The following is a 21,077-nucleotide window of genomic DNA, read 5'->3' as shown; positions in this document are numbered from 1 at the left end:
TAGCTGAAGCTCTGGGAAATCTTTAGACAGCTTCTCTTTAGCTAATCTTTAGCAATAATGAAGTTCAAGCTCAGTTTTAACCCTGCAGCTGAACATGGTAGATACATGAGTTTTTGTCTTGTTTTTGTAATGTTGTACACTGTACAAACAAAAAGGTTGAGAAAACAAAATTAGGCAACTTAGTTCAAAAGATTTTTTCCCCCAACTAAACCTCTTAAGTTTGAAAACATTTTGTTGAAATAATTTACTTTAGACAAACTTAAAATTTTGAGTTTTAGAAACTCAAACAAATTCGTACTTAGAAAACTGCTATATTTTCATTTGCAACCATTTCATTTTCAAGGCCTGAAATAATAACAAATCAGGTTCAAAGCTCACTGTGAACAATTTTTGATATACAAACTTTTGGGTAGTTTTTAAAAAAGCAGAAAAGTAAATTATCTCAATAAAAGATTATAGGTTGGAAAAGTTAGTTTATTTCAAAACAAAAGGATTTGAGTTTGATTCAAAAGTCAAAATTCTAGTGAATGCAGCTGCCTTGAAATTATGAGTTTCCCAGCTTTTTTTTTAATTTAAAGTTTAATGGTGTCCTATCTTGGCCAGGTCTCCCTAGAAAAAGATACTTTAATCTCAAAGGACATCTTGGTTAAATAAAAGTTAAATCAATGAAAAACCAGCATGGTTAATCTGCAAAATGCAAAAACAGATTTAAAAAAAATAGACAAATTATCTGTCAATTTGTCCATGTCTCTCCACATTGTCAAAGTTGTGGGTTTTGACCTCTCTTTTGCCTTTAACACAGTTTTTATTCCAGTGTGGGGAATACTATGGACATGGACAGTCATAAAAAGAAAGTCATAAAATGAGGGGACAGCGACACCTGTTGTCCAGTCACTGAAATCACTTGAAAAAAAATTATTGAGATCATGTATTTAGATTTAGTCCAAATCAGTCTGAAAAGGTAAAAAAAGAAAAAAGAAAAAAGACATTACAACCTCGTTATCTGTTTGACAGTTTCCCATCAGGCTGAAAACTTTAAACCCTGTATTTTCACTGCATTGTAATTACTTTTATCTACCTTTGGAGGGCAGTGTGAATCCAGGATGTGAAGGACATTTTACTCCAAACTCTGATAGTTTTCTCATAATTACAAGATACCATGAAGAAAACAATATTTCTTGTTAATATTTTCGTGTAACTAAAATGTCAACATTTGTATCAAAGGAAAATGTGAGAAACATCTGATTCTAAAAAGCACTGCTGACGGGAATTAGGGCCGGCCGTAAGGAGCACAAAATGAAAGGATGTATTATTAATTTATTTTAATTTTTTATTATTTAATTTATATTATTTTTTTTTTTTTTACTTTTGCATTTTGAGAATAAAGGCCCTTATACACTGTTGTGGAGATCAGAAGTAAAGAAAGTGAGATTTGCTGTGAATGGTTCAGTCTCTCATTTCATTAAATTCATGGTTTCTCATTTTGGAGCCAACCCAAGATCCAGACTTTTCCCAGCATGAATGCTCTCAAAGGGACAAAGCTCCTCCACAGGGACACCAAGAGCCCTTTGCTTTGCTTCGTAGGTCAGCAGCAAATCCTTACGGGCCTGCCAGATAGACAGTTGTTTCATGTAAGTATGAATATTACTGTGCAAATAAACATCATAATTAGTTAAACAAATGTATGACAGCACATACAGGAAGTAAATTAAATACTAACCTGGGAAATCTGAGCTTTTTTATACTGTAAGTTCTTGATGGTATTATTACTGGAGTCGAGATTTTCCTACAAACAAAAGCATGTCTCTTTTATGTTCTTGTACAAACAGTAGAGCAATGTGCACACCCTGCAGCCAGAGTAAAAAAAAAGAATAAAAATAACATCAGCGATGAAGAGCACACAAATGACTTAAAACAAACAAGCATAATGGTACCTCAATTTTGTTTATGACCCCACTGAGGGCAATTTGGTCAATGTTGGATGCAGAAAGCACCGAGGAGAGCTGAGCCTGTGTCTTCTCCACGCTGTCTGTCAGAGCTTTCAGCTTCCTTTCCAGCATCACACTCCTCATACCAGCTTTATGCTGCACCTTCTGAATATTTTGAGTGAATGTCTTGTTCAACTCATCCCTTTCCATCTGAAGCTGTGTTACATATGCACGCACAAAAAAAAAAAAAAAAAGACATTCACATAAATACCCACAAGTACACAAAGCATTTGGCTCACATCCAAGGCACAACAATTGAGCAACATGTCACTGTGCAACTCAGTCTTAGCTTTCACCTTGCTGAATTTCTGTTCCAGTGCCTCATAATTGCATTTCAGATCATCAAGTTCATTTTTCTTCATCTTTTCATTGGCATCCTGTTAAAAACAGTGTCACAAATTAACATTGTACTGTATGCTGCATGTTAGTTACTGAGGTAAATACTTCTTGAGGCACCTATTAAGGAGCTAGTGGCAACAAATAAAAGTGCACAAAGTGCACAAGTATACTCAAGTTTTAAAAAATACACAAACACAGGCACCAACATAACCTTTTGTGGTCTGAAGTACTTCATCTTTTTCTCAATTTCAGCATTTTGCTGTTTAGCTTTTGAGAGATGCTCAACAAGACATCTGTTATCCTGCAAGAGGAGCTGCAGGTTCTTGTCCTTCACCTTCTGTTCCGTCTGCAGGTCAGTGATTTGTTTCTAAGAAAAGTCAATGAAACAACTTGATCAAAACAACTGTGGCAACAATCAATCAACAATCCAGTCAATGATTGTGAGTCACTTACCAAGGAAAATTCCCACACATTATCAAGTTGCAGCTTCTAAAATATGAAGACTTTTCTGTTTGATATTATTTTAAATATCAAATTGATCATGAATCATAACAAGCTATTTAAAGCTGCTGCAAGGAACTTTCATATTTTGTTGATTTTAGACATGGACAAAAGCAGTAGTGAAAAAGAAAAAAATATATCAGAAGAAAAATTTGAGCCTGACAATTTAGTCACCCTGATATACTATGTGATATATATCACAGCTTTATCAGTCTATAGAGAGCTTGCTGTTTTGTTTTGTTTTTATTTAGCTTTTCTTAAATCAACTCATTAAGTAAAATTATTAATTAAAATTAATGACGATGGACGGATGGACAGAAATGAGTGTGATAAGTGTATGATAACCATATTTGAGGGTTCTTTGCAAAACCTGTTTTGATGTATCAGCTATATTCTATATTCTTTACAAAGAATACTGGCTGATATATTGATATTGGAATATTTTTACTACCTATTCTTGGCATCGTCCACAAAAATCCAGCATCAGTCGGGCTCTAATAAAAACCCCTCATGCGTCTTTTTAACTGGCTAGCATACAACTCACTGTAACTTTGTCTGGGAAAATAAAACACGGGCATGTTTCATATGCAGAATCCAACCTGCGGTGGGCATTAAGAATTATCTTATTGAAAAAGCTGGTCTTTGCACAGATGGTCTCATTGTTTATCTAGGTTAAAAACTTGTAGAAGCTTTAAGGACAACACGTTGGGTTCTAGGATTGTGATTGTGATGTCCTTTTTTCACCAATTCATAAACTAAACAATTTATCAATTAATTGTAAAAAATAGTTAGCAGACTCATCAATAATGAAAACAATCATGAGTTCCAAACATCTCAAATTTCTTGGGATGCTAAATGTGCACACGTATACCTTGAATAAAGTGTTTACGTCCACATCCTGTTCCACTGTAGAAAAGAGCGCAGCGATTTCACTGCAAGCTTTGTTGTGGCCATCAGTAAGAACAGCGATGTGGCTGTTCCAGTGGTCCTCTCCCCCTGTGGTCTGTTGTTTCCTTATGTCATCCAGCTCCTGTGGCAGCAACTCCAAATTCTTCTGATTCTTGGCTTTAATTTCTACACAAACAGCGACACAAAATGATGGTTCCCATGTAGTTTGTGAAAGCCCAGGGTGTTGAATTCAACACGATAAGTGCGATAAGTTTATTTACCTGTGAGTTTCTTCTCCCAGTTGTTCCTTGATTTAGCCATTTCTTCATCATGTGCCTGTTGAGATCACAACCAAATTGGCATTGTAGCATAGATGCTTATATGTTGAAATATATCAGACTAAAGAGAAACATTAAATCCACAAATCTTTAAGTTTAGGAATAAAATGGACAAAGACTTGCTGTGTTCCACAAACCAGTTCAAGCTCCTTGACAAGGTTTTCATTGTCGAGCTCCTGCATATCTACCATGACGGCTCTCATTTCCTTACGAAGCTCATTCTCTAGTTTTTCTTGCTCTTTCTGAAGCACCTCAGTAGATACCAAACCATCCTCTTTTAACTCAGAGATCGTGTTCTGGTGTTCACACAGGAGGTGCTTCATCTTCTGCTTATACACCTAGTGAGGAAAAAAGAAAAATAAAAGGAACATAAAAGAATATAAAATTAATTCAGCCATTCCATCTATATATGAGTCTGTGCATTGTTTCTGGAAAAGTCCTGTATAGTTTGCCTTTAATTTAATTAAATATTTTCTTCTGAGTAACTGTAACAGATTAGAAGTACTTTTATTTTCTATTTTAACTATGACATGCCATTATATGTACCTAGTTAGATATTTGTTATGTGGTATTGGATTGGTGCATAAACTTGTGTACTTGCTGATACTGATACCAGTATTTTAGCTAGAATCTGAGGCATTTTCCAATACTGGTATTAGTATCAGAAAATCTCTAGTCATGACACATTTTTGGACAACCTGTGATTTCTAACATAATGGTACAGTACTAGTAACTAGAATGCTAACAGCAAAACAGTGGAATTCATTGCTATTGACTTTTTGTTTGTCTAGTAATTACATAATATATTAAAAGTGATGCATTTTAAATGTAATATAGTCCAGTTTCAAATATAGTATATGATTGATGAACTGAGTGCTATCCAGTAAAAGATGGAATCACATGACGTTCCCTGACTTTAAAAGTTGAGAGGACAGCCTGTAAGGAACTAAGGAAATGACTGAAGCACAATGGATAGTGGGATATTAACAATAGCAAAGGATACACCAGTTGTGTCAAAAAAGTTGAAGAGCTTTTAAAATAGGTCAGCCTTGATACCCGCTCTGACAGTTTCTGTCTTAAAATATAGCCAGTGGATTTGGGCAGTATTTGACAGTATACAGTACTGCTATAGTATTAACCTTACCTTGATCTCTAGTTGGTGGCGCCCCTCATCCTGCTCTATTTCTTTATCTAGGTTCTTTCGTTCAGCCTTCACCTCCTCTAGCTGTCTGTCTGTGATCTCCCAGAAGGTGTGGATCTTGTCCCTCTCCAACTGAAAGTAGTTTCTCTCCTCTCTCTCTCGATCCAGTTCTTCTCGAAGGCGCACAATGTGCTCTTCCAGCTGAAATAAAAATATACTTTAGTGTGGGCATGAACTATGAAAATGTCTGGTAGCTTTTGGTTACTATAACAACCAAGTACTGTAACTAATTGCCTCATTTGTCAAAGTCAATTTACTGTTCACAGGGGCACTACTAAGCCTGTGAAAACAAACAGGTCTTTGTGGCTCTTAAGTTAAGTCTGAGAAAATAATCCTGATGTCTTTAAGGTTATCCAGGCATGGGTTTATAGACCACAAATTTATAATACAAATCTGCATTAAAAAATGGGGATTTGAGCATGACAAGAATTTAAAAAAAAAATTCTTCTTACTTGTAGAACTATTTATCCATGTAGGCCACTCTGGTGTGAGTTGCTGAGTTTTGGAGATACTGACCATAGAGATGTCTATCTTCTCTCAAAAATAAAAATACATTTGAAAAAGTCAAGAATGTCTTTTTACAGAAATCGTGATCCAGTTACTCAAGGCAATCCAAAGACCTTGTTTTGTATTGTAGGAAACAACATGCATCTATTCATGGACAAGAGGCTCATGCTTATTACAGTGAAGGATGTGAACATTACACTCAGTTGGTGGGTGTAGTTCAGTAGAAAGAAAATAGTTCTTACCTGAAACAAGTCGCAAAAAAGTCTGTAATTAATCATTAATAACCAGTTCATGATTTTTGGAAAGAGATATTGCTGTTCATGGCAAGAAGGACTGCCCACTTGCCTTAATATGCCAAGTCGGTCACTTGCCCAACCAGGACAGTGGTGAATAAGAACTAAACCAATGAAGTACTTTGATAATTGACTAATCATTGAAAAGTAATTTTTAATGCAAAAATGTCAGGTGATGCTGTTTCCAGCCTCTCAAACACATAGATTTCCTGCATGACATTTCAAGACATCACCTTGGACTTGAAAAACTGATATGGGCATTTTTCACTATTTTCTGACATTTTATAGATGGTGCATTACTAGATTAAAAATGACAATTAATTTTAGTCTGTGTTGGTGAATAAATAAATAAAAGAAGAAGAAGAACAACAACAACAACAACAACAACAGTAATAATAATAATGATAAATACTGACTTGCTGAAATACTCCTTTCATGTACATATCAGTCAGAGCAGGACACATTTCCTTTCTGACATAAACCATCACTCCACATTTTCACATTCAGCTCTGACCTGCTCTTTGGACATCTCCTCCTTGGTAAGGCCATCTATCAGTGTGGGCGTCCTTGCCTTTGCTGGCTTTTTACTTGAGCCTTTCTTTTTGGGTGGCTGGATAAGTGAACATGGTAGAAGAATGTTAAAAATGCTTCTTTCTGACGACCAGCCGTATTTCTTTACCATTACAGTTATTGTAGCTAATTGTGTCCTACTCTTTTGCTTCTTATTAACTCATTAATATAATGATAACACAAGAGAAGCACTAAAAATTTTGTCAGATATGACAAACACAAGCGTTAGCTGCTATGTAGCTAACAGCTAACGATAGTTATTTACTGTAGTTAGCTCTCTGTGAACGCTTATGGTTGTGATAAATTAATTTAAAGAACTCTTTGCTCACCATCATACATATAACCCAGAGAAACAGGAAGTATTTCGGTAGTTCTGAGAAGCTCGCAAGTCATCCGGCACTTGAAGTCAAAATAGTCGACTTGCTCTTCAACCTGTCCAGTCTCAAACATAACGTGTTGCCATAGCAACGCAAGCACGTGGTTATTAGATACCTCCAGAAAAGAACCCCAGACCCATGGAAAATCTCGCGAGAGTTATCATTTAAACTAAAACCCTGGTCTTTTCCTGACCCTGACCAGGTGTTTTCCATTCCTAAATCACCTCAGATCTTAACTATACTGTTGTCACGTAATAAAACACAAGTACTTTACACAGTGCGTTCAATGAGGAAACAACGCTCACAAATCTCGCGAGAGTTTCACAAGTCCCGGGTTCCCTTCTGACACTGACACTAATTTTGTGAATGGTTTAGTAACATCTGAAATAGTTTAACATTAAACTGCTGGGATCTCTTCTGTCACGCAATTTCTAAAATGTTGGAATGATTTATAAATGTGAACACAAACTGCTCCGACCAGGGACAGAATGACTAGCATATGTAAGCTCTTTTAGTATGAAATACCCATTTATGGGATCAGAATAATGGGCCTTATGCCACAGGTTTAGTGTCACTGATTCAAAATTAACTATAATGTAGTTGTAAGGAGATATCATGTTGATTTAGTCACCAACTATAACTCACGTGGCAACCCATAAGTGGGAGCCTGGCTGTAAAATACACATTTCCACACATATTTTTCTAATTGCATTATTCTGATTCCCATCACCTGGAACAGCAACACTGCATAATTTACATGTACTAAAGGATGTTTTCATTTCACGTTTTCCTGTCTGGGTACCTAATGCCCTCACACTAGTGCTGTGTCTTTTAAAGTGTGCAAGCAGTGGTGAAATGTCACTCCATCAGGAGGATCAATACAACTATTTCACTTCTTCATAACCAGCAGATCTGAGCGGCTCTCTGTACACTGCTGATCACAGAGTACCTTAACTCAAGGATTGTTTGGCAGGGCAGTCATGACCTTCTCAGTATATTTACAGGCCCAATCTAGACTAAATATGGATAAGTAGTTTTTAACCATGCTAGCAGCATGGCTGAAGGGATAAAAATGTCAGTCTATCCATCCACCACATTAGTACAAACTAAAATATCTCAGCAAATGCTACACAGATTGGCATGACATTTTGTGCAGGTATTAATGACCCCCTCAGAATGAATTTTAATAACTCTGGTGATCCTCTGACGTTTCATCTAGCACCAGCATCAGGTCAAAGTTTCAGATTGTCAAAAACTTTGGTTTATGAGCAAATAGTTGCAAAACAAATGACATTTCCCTCAGCCCCAGCTGTACTTTCAGCAAACGATAGCATGTAAACCTAAGATTTGAGATGAGAAGATGCTTAACAGCAGGCATAATGTTAACGCAAGTAAGCAGGTCAATGTAAGCATGTAGCTGAAAGCACTGCAAGTAAGTACCAAGGATATCTAATCAACACTGTGAGAAAATAACATTAAAAGCTGAAGAAACATTCACGTGAGAGACCAAAATGTAAACTCATGCATATTGTAATCCAAATCATTACATCAGTCCTGTAATATTAATACAGTGAAGCTTTGTTGTTATAGCTGACACTTACAGAGACCCTGTGAAACTGCAAGTTGTGGTGTTGCACTGGACTGTATATTTTTTTAATTTTTGCTGCTCAATGTACGAACGAGGTGGACACATTATTCAGAATCATTTGTTTATTTGTTATAATCAAGTAACTATTTAAAAACTATCTGTGTTCCAGATTAAAAGTATTTACATATGTAGTCTCAACACAGGATGTCATGGTCAAACACTGAGCACAGGGATGTCAAAGAGGTCAGAGGCCTTCACTCTCATCCAGATTATACATCAACTCCTGTTCAGATGGGGGCAGAAAAAAACTGAGGAGCAGAGGCAAACATGATTAACACAAATGTACTGCAAGTACAAATATATGATAGATATGAATCTAACATGAATTCAGCAAATAAAATACACTTACTCTCAGAGGCCATGAGTTTAGAGATTACGTCTGCATTCATCATTTCTACAGAATGAGAAAAGACGTGCACAGTCAAATACACATTTAATTATTTAATGAACATAAATGATTCAGAGACACAAGATAAAACAAGCACTCTACCTTTGATGGGCTGAAGTAGGCCCTGCAGTTCTTTTGATAAACCTCGCCCTGGAAAGGGTTTTTTTTAATGTATCTGTATATCAATGTAAAAGACCTCAGCACTGAAAGAAACATGCATGAGGCAGTAACACATTACTGTATGAGCATGCAAGAAAGAAGCAAAGATTCAGAGAAAGACACCAAAGAACCAGAAACCACTGAAATATGTAACTGATAAACTGTTTTCATCTGTCAGTCTTCGTGGGAAGAGTCTGATGTCTGTGTTATCTCCAGCTCAGTTCAGATAATGAAAACTTGTGATATTAAAAAAACAGCAGTAATGTTGGTCAAGTATCTGATCGGTGTTATAAATAGTGTTTTTAATGTACCATTGAATCAACTTTTTTGATTTAGTAACTTATGTAGAGCTGTCTAATTTAGTTATTTTATTAACCAGTCAATCAAAAGAAAATTAGTTCTAAACTTTTGTGGGTTCCAGCTACTTAAATGTAAAGATGTGCTGAAGAGTACTAAAGAGTAAAGAGAGGTGAAGAGTATTTGAGTTCTGGATGTTGGTTGGACAAAAGAAGCAATTTGAGGACGTCACGTTAGGCTCTGAGAAACTGTGATGAGTATTTTTCACTCTTTATAGACTAAACAATTAATGAAATCATAAAAGTAATCTACAGATAAATCAGTCATTTAAAAAAAGGTTATTTGCAGCCTGACTTATATGCACTTCTTACATGCACATGTCGCGTTTTACTGTTCAATGAACTGATTCTGGTCTCAGCCTAAAGTTGTCATTGCAACAGCAGTTCCAGAGAAATCAGATTAACTGTGAAAAAGGTGACATTTTGTTTTTCATGCCCTCGTTCAAATCCCAAGTAATATTCTCACCAACCACTTTGGGTCAATATGGCAAGGGACCAACTTCACGCTCAAATGGGAGTGTCAGGTTCCATCAGTGGCACATCAACAAAAACGCACTTCAGATATTGTACAAGCTAAAATACTCAAATCCAGATGCCTCAGTTCTTTTAAGCTCAGCATTTATAAGTGACGATAACTGAAGACGTGGTAAGTCCTCCATGGCTGTCTGTCTAGATCTGGTGCTATATTTCGTATTAGCTGAAGCCTGACAAGGTGCAATACTATTTTCTGTTGCTTCTGAAGTAGGAATGGCTGAAGTGGCACTTTGTAAAATGTCTTCAGGCGGTGGGACTGGCAGTACAACAGGAACAGAGCTGACAGAGCATTTGTTAAGAAGTACGACATCTACTGGCCCGTTGATGCTTTTCATGTGGATCTGGTACTCCACTGGCCTGTTCCGGACCTGAAAGAAGACGTTTGCAAATAATAAATCATCTCATCTGAATTAAAGAAAGCCAAAAAAAACCAGTATGTTCCAGTGATGCAGGACTTACAGCTTTGGGAATGGGAACGTCTAGCTGTGTGCCAGATGGCGCTCGTACTGCCAAGAGCGTGTGGCCTGGAGAAGGAACAGAGTGAAAGTTCTTGCTCACAACACAATAATTTACTTTGGTCTTTATTTTAAGTACAAAGTAATGTACATTAGTGGTTCTCTTTGACTTTACTCTGAACAAACTGCAACAATGTCAGCTGCTGTTGTGATGTAAGCACCATCATGAACTTATAGAGCAGAGTTTATCAAGCTGTATTAAGAAGTAAATCACCCCAGCATTAGCTGACTTTGCACCAAGGTTGCAAGGTCTCATTTATTCCAGCAAAATTTAACTATTTTTGAAATGTTGCCACAGGATGTTTTTTTTGTCCGTTGGTTGTGTGGACCTATTTTGCATGTATATTACATAAATAATATATAAATTTATTTTGAAACACATTTCTCTGGTATCAATCTAGTAAGACAAATGAGAGAGGAATAATAAATTCTAACTCGGATTTATATGCAGACTTCTTGAAAACTCCCAATTATTTCACATATTTTGGTACACTTAAAATTAAAAAGTTGGACCATCAGTTTTTTATCTTGAATCTCTGAGTTTTCCCATGATGCATCAATCATTGCAACTCAAGAGCAGCAGAGATGAGGGAGAAAGAAACATGCCAAGGTAATATTTGTAAAAAAAAAAAAAAAAAAAAAAAAAAGGCAGGGCTAGATAGGGAGAAAGCCTCTCTACTTGGATTGTCAATGGTATCAATAATATGCTGACACAAACCTGTGCAGAAGAGTAACTGTTAAAAAGGAAAGAGATATTATACGTTACCACTGAAGCAGCTGTAGATATCTTCATGATGCACATAGGTCAGAGTTGATTTGAGTCAAGGTTCAATTTGAAATATTGTGTTACTTTGAGAAGAGATCTCAAGGATTCTGTCAGTGTTAGAAAGTAGCAAGCCTGCTCGAGAGGGATACACACTATGATTACCTCTGCCAAAGAAAATACAGCATGTGTGTTGTAAAGGGATTAAACACATGAATTCTACTCAAATCTGCTCAAAATACAATCAAACATTTCATTTTTAGTTTAAATTTTCATGTTAAAGCAGTAAAAATACATGTCTGGACTCTTATGTCCTTTTTGTAAAAAGGATATTTGCCGCAGTCTTCTGTTGTGTTCCTGATGCTCTGTTCAGCCCAGAATATCTGCTGGTCCAACATATATTCCTTCTGCTCCAAGTCCTCCACGTCGGACTTCAACTTTATAACCCTGTTGGCTAACTCGTGTGCATTTTCTCCTGGCATTGTTCCCCTTATATAGAAAACAAAGCAGTATTATATTGTAAAACATATTTTTGTGCTGTGCTCTTGACAATCAGACATATCAAACTGCATACACACAAGGCAGGGTTAAAAACTTACTTCCACTTTACGTGGCTTTTGGAAATTTTCACAATCAGGCCAATGCCCTCCATCACATTTGTGATATCGTAGATTCGCCTCTTCTGTCTGACAGCCAGAATCCTGACGGCCTGAAAGAACACAAAAAATCATTTATCCACCAAAGCTTCCATAGCCTCATCCTATAAGAATTTCTGTTTCACAATTGTCCACAGAGTTTATGATCTAGGTGTGTCAGGGGATCAGCTAACCAACTATACTGACACACTCAGAGATCACTTACAGTGGATATTAAAAGTCCAAAACACACTTTCAAAAAGCCAAATTAATAGGGATGAAACAATCTATTGAACATTGCAATTAAAAGAATGTCTCAATTTCTACCACAATATTCAATGGTTAATTATCTTATTTCAATATTTTATTTTCTAAAAGAACTTCTACTGGCTGCTGCATTTTGCTTTGCAGCTGTACATACATAATTCAAACATTCATTGCCCTAGAAAATTCATGCCTTTTTTTTGCAAACAATGTGCTGTATGTATATTTACTACTTAATAAAAACATTCATCAAGTTGTAGGTAAGTTGTCACATTACACACAACAGTAAAAAAAAAAAATAGATCTTACAGTGTCATTTTATTCATCTTGGAAGTATGATCAAACATCTCCAGTGTTTGGATCAGTGGTTTGATCGCCTGCTGTTAGCCCACTTACTTCTTTGAGGTCCAGTATTCCGCCTTCAGCTTCTTGTAACAACCTTACAAACCCTGTGGTGAGCACGTTAAGACTCCTCAGACTCCTCTGGCAGGTGGGTTTCTGTTCTTGCATGGCGGAGTCTTCATCTGGACTGTGTGGAAACCCCTCAGGATCCATTCTGCTGAACGTGAGGGGAAAAATAAACCCGAGAGCCTCCCTGCGCCTCACACAACCGGAGAGATTTAACTTCAGGCTAAAATTTTGGCAAGGGGGTTGCAATTCAGTGTAAATATTATGAAAACAACCACACTCTCGCCATGGGTAGTTTGCTGCAGATTTATTTTGAAAAACATGTTCCGGAAACACTAACGTTCTGCGTAGCTAGCTTTTTTTTTTTTTTTTTTTTAGCTAGCTTGTTTGCACTGTGTTTCAGATCTTATTCAGTTGCTATACATTTAGGTTGCTCCATAAAACATTGACACATGCATACAAACAGAGGCTGTATAAATGACTGCACTGCCAAGCATGAACATTTCGAGAGCTAATTGTTTTTATCTGGAGCGTTGTTGGGACCAGCGGCAAACACAGTGGCTAGTGAGGATCAATGAGCTAAGCTATCGCTAGCACTCCAGGCGACAACAACCGATATTTTAATTGAAATATAGTGTCATACGCCGTTTAAATTCAGTCTAAGTAGTATCCAAACTTTACTCACAGCTGTTATGGATTAAGCGCGTATTTTCTTCCGTTACCCAAATTTACCTGCCTTCACAATAAAAGTCCAAACGTTCGGCGGAACACAACATCCTCTACTCGCTAAAATGATCAACATGTATTTCACCTATATCAGGGCTTAAAACTAGTCCAGAAATAGCAAGAAGTCAATTTGCTATTATGTGGGTTTTTAAAAAAAAAAGAAAATAGCCAGACTGAACTAAAAACATGTATTTCTTATATTATTTTTCTTTTTTTTAAATGATGGATCATTTATTTAATTGATGACCTTGAATTAGTCAAAATTTAGACAGCCTACATATTTCAAACCAATTGGTTAACTTTAGTTGTGTGTATGATCATATTTATTTCTCAGTTTTTCTCTAAAGCTGTTTTTCTGTACTGGGTTTCACACCATTTCATGCCAATTTGGTTTTTTCCAAAGAAGATATGCTGACTTGTCAGTAAGAAAAACCCATGTGTAAATACTAAAGTGAAAGATGGCTAAATTCCATTTAGCTGCTTTAGTGTCAGGGTCCTGGTATTGTTCATGCTGGCTCATTGTCACCATTGTGGCTTACTGGGAAACTAAAATACAGTGGTTCTCAAAATGTGCGACATAGAGTCACTGCAGGAGGGGCATGGCGACCAGGGGAAAAAATATGGGTTGAAAATGAACTGACTGAATATGATTTACATGGGGAAAATAAACACTTAATTCACTAAAATTCAACGTGGATGGGTCTACTTTTAGTAGCTTCCCCTGTCATTGTTAATGATTGATTTTAATGCATTATTTTAAGTCAAAATAAACTTTAATATAAACCTCCATTATACTAAACTGGGGAAAAATAATGCTCATAATTTCTCAGACATGTATGACTTACCTAATTCATTTTGAACTTTCTCTTTCAATATTTTTTATTTTTTCAATGTTTCCCCTGATATTTGTTCCAAACAGTTTTACTAAGTTGTTTGTGTAAAACATGAAGCCAGTCCCTTTTAAATCAGACCATGCTTCATCTTCAATTTTAGTGGTTAAACGGTTTTGAAAAATATTGAAAGACTGCCAACAACAGCCAACAACAACCGTTTCATTTGACATCTGTAGGCTTTTATAAAACTAACCTTAATGCAAATGTATATTTGATGGTGAAAGTGATTATAGCACAGTTTCATAATAATGAATGCATATGGAGATGTATGCCCTTGTAATAGAAAACCAAAGAATATACTTACTTCCATGTCTCAGTACATCCTAATTTCAAAGTCTTTGTCACTATTGCTTTGCCTTTTATGTTTTTTTTTTTTTGTTTGTTTGTTTTTTTATAATTGACAGTGTGAGTATTGTTCGTCCACTTCTACTATAGATGTGTTAGTTTTAGGGTTTTCCTGACAAACTGATGATGCACTCAAACTCGCTCACACAAACATTTCACACCTGTTCACATTTGTTTTAAAGGACTTCCGGGTAGAGTTAGGCGCTGGTCACATGATCCACAGAAGCAGTCATATGACGCCCTGGTTTGACTTGCTCACGCGGAGTTGGTAGATGAGGACATCGGAGGAAGTTACAGCAGCTACGAAGCCTTGTCTTTCGTGCGTGTTAATGAGAGCTGCTGTGTAGTTTTGTGGGTCTTCTTTGTCAGACGTGAGTTTGGTTCGGTGATGTTCGCTGGCGGTCTGTTGGTGTGTTTGCTGGCTGGGTTCCAGCTCGGCTCTCGGGCTCAGTACGCGCCCGACGAGGTAACTCACCTGCCAGGTATGATGTTCAAACCCAACTATCGACAGTGGTCGGGGTACCTCCAGGCTCGGCCGGGAAAGTTTCTCCATTATTGGTAAGAAACGGCCTATTGACTGCACTTCTTCAGCTTCTCGCTCCACCCAAATTATGCGTCAGTTTTGCCTGAAGTGAAACGTTGTAGATGTGCAGGATGTGGACCGTGACAGACGAACAGCGTGGGCTGGTTTAACTTCCACATATTACACAGAAAACTCTGGGGTTATGTTGTCAGAAAACTAAAAACACTCAGATAAACCTGCAGGGTTCCTGTAGCCTGTGAATAGCTTTATTTTAATATCTAACAGTTGTTATTTGATATTGTTAATACTCACAATTGTGCACATATTTGAAGTTCCATAAATATATTCAACAAAAATAGAAACAACACTTTATGGTCCCATTTTCATGGGTTTAAGTAAAATATCTGACTTGCATTGTGCACACAAAAGATTTATTTCACTCAAATTTTGTTCACAAATCTGTTAAAATCCATGTTATTGAGCACTTCTCCTTTGCCAAGATAATCCATCCACCTGACAGATGTGACATATGGAGATGTTGATAAAACGGTATGATTGACACAGGTGTGCCTTCCACTGGTCACTATAAAAGGACAATCTAAAAATTTTTAATTTGAAAAATGCTTTTATTAGGCACTGAACTGTGACTGAATATCCTAAAATTCTTCCCAGGTGGGCAAAATTATGACGGGGCCTATTCTGACTCTGACCAGCTTACCCAGATATTCTTAAATTAAGTCTAATCACACACTTGAAATGTTTGAAGCTCACCAATAAAGGCAATTGGCACTAGCCAATCAGAAGCAGAGTAGGATGGATCATGACTTTGCCCTCCTGGGGGAAAAAAATGGCATCTGTTGCCTTATGTGAAATAGCCATAGTTAGAAATATCTTCTTTGTCAAGCTAAAAGTGCACATTTTAGAGTGTCTCTTATTGTGACCAGTCTGAGGCACACCTGTGCAATAGTCATGCTATTTAAACATCTTTATTTGCCACTTCTGTCAGGTGGATGGATTATCTTGGCAAAGTGCAGATTTTCAACAAATTCAATCTTTTGTGTGCATCATCAAAAACCACCTTCTATGCCCAATCAAAATTACACTACTGCATGACACACTTTAAATTTTTGTTTAGTCGACCCTGGTCCTAATTTCCCTGCAGGTTTGTGACTTCTCAGAGGGACCCAGTCAAAGACCCTCTGGTGCTCTGGCTGAACGGAGGCCCTGGCTGCAGCTCACTGGATGGATTCCTGTCAGAGAATGGACCATTTCATGTGAGCATGATAACTTTGAATACTGTACCTTTGTACTGAATAAAAGTGACTCTGAATAGGCAGTGCTGAGTTTCCTTTTCAGGTAAATGATAACGGGGCCACGCTATATGAAAACCCATTCAGTTGGAACAAGATTGCCAATGTGCTGTATGTAGAGTCTCCTGCAGGAGTGGGATACTCCTACTCTGACGACAAAAACTACGCCACCGATGATGATCAGGTGAGTTACATGCTGACTGGCCCCTTTTTTAAGAAAAGCTTAGAACCTGCCTTCTCATTTCACACGTTCCTCTCATAGGTTGCTGATGATAATTACAAAGCCCTGCAGAGTTTCTTTGCTAAGTTTCCCAATTTCACTCAAAATGAGTTCTTCATCTTTGGGGAAAGTTACGGTGGAATTTATGCACCAACCCTCAGCCTGCGTGTGGCTACTGGAGCTGCCAAAATCAACTTCAAGGTGAGACATTTCATGCAAAGTGTGAACTCTTCTTGAGCCTTAGATGTTTGGCTCATCAACACCATCAGCAGCTCAGTATCAGTTCCACCACCAGAATGCAGTTTCAGTATTTTAGATATGTTATCTTGCCCTTGTGGCAGTTTGTGAAACTCAGATAAGACGATTGCAGTAAAGCAGACTGTTGCTTTATCTACCAACATTTATCTTTGATTGTCTTTGTTTTACAGGGCTTTGCAGTGGGAAATGGTCTCAGCAGCTTTGCTCTCAATGACCAAACTTTAATCTATTTTGGTTACTACCATGGTCTCTTTGGAGAAGAGTAAGTGGTTCTTTGCTGAATGAACCAGGGGAACATTAGCACCTGATTACACTCCTTCAAAGCAAACAAACTTCCCCTACAACAATGGTTCACATAACAACATGCATAACTTCCAGTTGGATTTTGCATCAGTATATAGATGAGCTTAGTAGGAGCCATTTGAAAACAAGCTAAGGATTTATAAATGATTTGTATGTTGTTAATGCAGTGATTGTGATTTTAAATCTGTTTTGTGTGCAGTTTATGGCGTGATCTGAACAAAAAATGCTGTGACAATGGGAGCTGTAACTTCTACAACTCCAGTTCAGAGACCTGCAAGTTGCTGGTACGTGTGCACTATCTCCTCCGAGTTCAGCCGGGCAGGGCTGCCAACATGTGGCGGGGGGGGGGGGGGGCATGAGGTGGGTGAGTCAAAAGAGGGTCCAAAATGTGCTTTTCAATAACTTGCTGGAATAATTTGTGAAAATAATTTGTGCAAACTGTCTATAGCATTTGTGAATCACGTAGAAGCTTATTATTTTCTTACTTTCCCATCAAAAATAATTTTATGCTCCCTTGTTAAGAGAGAAAATGACAGTACAAGGAAATTTACAGCCAGAGGGTGTGGGAGGGAGAGCAGGTCTGAGCAGCAGGTGAATAGTTAGTAGCTGGTCTGCATTTGGATTAAAGGTGCAATACGTGAGAATTATAGTGTAAAACACTCAGAAATTAACTAAAATTATCAACAGAGTGTGAAGAAATATCAGTTTTGACATAATGTCAAAGATGTCCAATGTATTTTGTTGCAAAGATATCTTCTGAAGCAATAGTCCAACAGGACAGTATAGCTCTAAGTCCGACTCAATAGACAAAATAAAACTCAACAAAACTGGTTGGTCTTGTCCAACAACTGCCAACTCTGATGAAGTCCTGCTAAGTAATGGCAGCTACAGTTGGCAGCAGGTAGTGGTTGCTGTGGTGATATGCTGTCCCCTATTTGTTTGGAGAGCGAGTTCGACAGTTGGCCAGTTCTTCTTGCCCTGGCACGACCAAGACGGTTCCAGATTTCAGGTTCTGCCAGGTGACTCATTCAGATTTTGTTTTAAAATTTGCTTTCACTTTGTCTCCCTTCAGGTGTATAGGGCCTTTAGTATTGTGTACAATAGTGGACTTAATGAGTATGCCCTGTACTTGGATTGTGAGGGCGGCAGAAGATCCCACAGAGGCTATGAGAGGACCATGAGCCATGTGTTAAAAAATTCCAAGAAATATTCGCACACTTACAAGGTGAGCGTTTCCCTCCATTGACGAGTGCAGCTTGCCTGTGCAAATTCTTCTTCTTGCCTCATAGCGTCAATGATAATGATCTTGAATGAAGTTTTCAGATCAAGTGCCATCCCCATTGTCTCTGGATGAAGTCCCTCCCTGCATCAACAGCACAGCTCAGATAAACTGGCTGAACAGAGGCGATGTGAGGAAGGCTTTACACATTCCAGATATGCTGCCACCATGGGACCTGTGCAGGTATTTCTCAGCAAAATAACGAATGTAATCAGATGAATGATTTTTAACCAAATTACTTTGGTATTGTGACGATATTGTAGGGATGTCTTTGTGTTTTCACAAAAAACACGATGAGGTTTTTGATAAATAATCATCAGGAATGTAGATGTAATAATACCCATAGAACTGTCTGGTACGTTCAGAAAATTATATCAGTTTACTGTAATGGACTCTTAAAAGTAGGAAAAGATAACACCTGTACCATATCATGATATAATAATATCCAAAATCTAACATGACATCTTGTCTCATTATATCAGTATATTGTTCAGCCCCAGCTCCCGCGATATGTTTTTAATTTTAAATAGCTTGTGGATTCTTTTTTTTTTTTTTGTGCCTCAGTAGCCTAATTGCTGTCTGGATCATTTTAGTTAGCCTGTTTAGTATTTTTCCCCTCTAGTCTGTGTGCATTTAGATAGGTCAGTTACATGTTGATCATAACCATAACAAACTCTTTTTTTCCTTGCAGTGACGTTGTTGGAGAGCAGTACACTAACCTGTACCCAACAGTGAAGGATGTGTATCTGAAGCTGCTCTCGATGGACCTGCGGGCGCTCGTCTACAACGGAGACACGGACATGGCCTGCAACTTCCTGGGCGACCAGTGGTTTGTGGAAGATCTCGGCTTCAAGGTAGGAACTTTAATTTGGAAAAAATATTTCAGAAGCATTTTTAAAAATGTAAGCCTCCCCCAAAAAAGGGGAAAAAAAACCCTACAAGTCACACACACTTCTTTCAAATGTTGTTCTCAGCCAACCACTAAGTACCAGTCCTGGATTCATGATGACCAGATTGCTGGTTTCTACCAACAGTTTGGAAACCTCACTTTTCTGACAGTCAAGGTAATCACCAGTGTGTCTGCCATAGGTGTATGGTTGTCCTGTTTTAACTCTGATGTTATGGTTGCATTATTGTGAAACTCTGCTGTCCTGTGTTTCAGGGTGCAGGTCACATGGTTCCTCAGTGGGCTCCAGGTCCAGCTTTCCACATGTTCCAGTGTTTCATAACAAACGGCTCCTACTGAGCTCAATGGAGACTGCTGTGTGGCATATAACTGCATTCAGCACATTTTTTTTCCTCAGGGAAGATGATTATGGAGGGAAAGGACTGTTGGGGCATTTATGACTGTTTGTATTGTTCATAAGGTACTTTCTGTGCAGTGTGAGTATCTGAAGAGGGACGCATTATTCATCTGGGCTTTGGCCTGTGCCAACATTGGATTTGGAATAAAACGCTGTCAACATCCAGCTTTGAGTTTTATATGTATATTGGACTAATTGTGTAGGAATTGAAACCCTTTAGAGGACCACAAATGTACTATGCAGGAACTACAAATATGATTGTTTTATTCACAGTTAATATTTGGTTACCAGCCAACTTTTGGAGTTGTGTGCCTTCAGACTGGTTTTCAGTACGGGAAAATTATCTGCTCAGTTCTGCTTGAACCTGTTGTGGCCTTGTCTGCTTGTAAAAGTCTTGAAACTGGAGGACTACACCTGTACATATAAAAGGGTACAAGTCCTTTACTATTCATCCAAAATAGAAATTAAAATTCAGCTTAAAAAGGTCAGTGCTTAGACGTCAGTGTTAAATTTCAGAGCTATTGTGCTGAATAAAATGTCCAAACAAACGCTGTCCTTTTCCAGATACTTTTAACTGCACTTAATATGATCAAATGAAGATATTTTCTATAGCACTGATTGTAAAAATGAATCTTGGTGTTTTTAATTTGCATTTTCAACACAAGTTAAGTTGAGGTGATTGTTCTGAACTTAAATGATGATCAAATTGTCTGGATCAAAACCGCAACTTTACTTCCATGTCTTTTTATTAAAGAACTGCCAGCTACATATGGATTGTCAGATTTATTCACATGCCCTGATTGTAGTTCATTTATCAGTATATTACAGGTAGTTCTGTTCAGTATTTCCACTAAAACTTGTCATGAATTTCATATTTGCACGTTACTGCTCTGCACAACAGGGACAAGAGATTTCTGATTAACAAAAAGTGTACATCTTTAGTCTGTAAATCAATGACAGAAATCATAAATGCACCTGACATTCACTCATGACAAGACAAACTGTTGTCTGCAGCACCAAAAGGTAAAAAGACACAAATGGTTCAACATCAAACCATAAAAACGATTTGTATTCCAACAACAGCCTGACACTGGTCACAGACAGAATTACTGTAGACTGTAGCTTCTTTCCCTTCCTCTAAATATATGAAGAACAAAAAAAGTGACTAATGTAACTGCTTTTCAGGAAAAGAAAAATCCCTTTTATGCTTTTTGTCCCTCATGTACACAAATAAAACCTGTAAA

At 37.5% G+C, this 21,077-nt stretch overlaps 2 protein-coding genes and 1 pseudogene across 3 annotated transcripts; 1 reads left to right on the top strand and 2 right to left on the bottom strand.

The window, feature by feature from the left end:
- Positions 1–808: 808 nt before the first annotated feature.
- Positions 809–7,260, bottom strand: drc4 (dynein regulatory complex subunit 4). Its single transcript, XM_084724383.1, has 11 exons — positions 6,955–7,260; positions 6,570–6,665; positions 5,199–5,396; positions 4,192–4,392; positions 3,998–4,052; positions 3,700–3,902; positions 2,524–2,694; positions 2,285–2,365; positions 1,935–2,144; positions 1,721–1,786; positions 809–1,607 (listed from the first exon to the last, which is right to left on the bottom strand). The coding sequence occupies exons 1-11, from the start codon at positions 6,958–6,960 to the stop codon at positions 1,479–1,481; spliced, it is 1,416 nt and encodes a 471-aa protein (XP_084580509.1). The 5' UTR covers positions 6,961–7,260; the 3' UTR covers positions 809–1,478.
- Positions 7,261–8,694: 1,434 nt separating this feature from the next.
- Positions 8,695–14,896, bottom strand: LOC146332979 (transcription factor E2F5-like; annotated as a pseudogene). The gene is made up of 10 exons (XR_014770127.1): positions 14,596–14,896; positions 12,661–12,823; positions 11,965–12,074; positions 11,699–11,854; positions 11,369–11,412; positions 10,547–10,611; positions 10,128–10,455; positions 9,141–9,182; positions 9,000–9,044; positions 8,695–8,935 (listed from the first exon to the last, which is right to left on the bottom strand). The product of XR_014770127.1 is annotated as a transcription factor E2F5-like (transcript).
- On the top strand, positions 14,894–20,601 carry LOC146332978 (lysosomal protective protein). Its single transcript, XM_084718216.1, has 11 exons — positions 14,894–15,194; positions 16,322–16,433; positions 16,516–16,653; positions 16,732–16,890; positions 17,118–17,209; positions 17,450–17,542; positions 18,331–18,475; positions 18,567–18,712; positions 19,221–19,383; positions 19,504–19,593; positions 19,692–20,601. Exons 1-11 carry the CDS (start codon positions 15,025–15,027, stop codon positions 19,773–19,775), a joined length of 1,392 nt encoding a protein of 463 aa, XP_084574342.1. The 5' UTR covers positions 14,894–15,024; the 3' UTR covers positions 19,776–20,601.
- The last annotated feature ends 476 nt before the right edge of the window (positions 20,602–21,077 follow it).

Source organism: Lutjanus erythropterus, chromosome 1 (genome assembly GCF_056507025.1).
Source record: "Lutjanus erythropterus isolate fLutEry1 chromosome 1, fLutEry1.hap2, whole genome shotgun sequence".
NCBI lineage: Eukaryota > Metazoa > Chordata > Actinopteri > Lutjaniformes > Lutjanidae > Lutjanus > Lutjanus erythropterus.
This window is presented reverse-complemented; position numbering and strand designations above follow the sequence as displayed.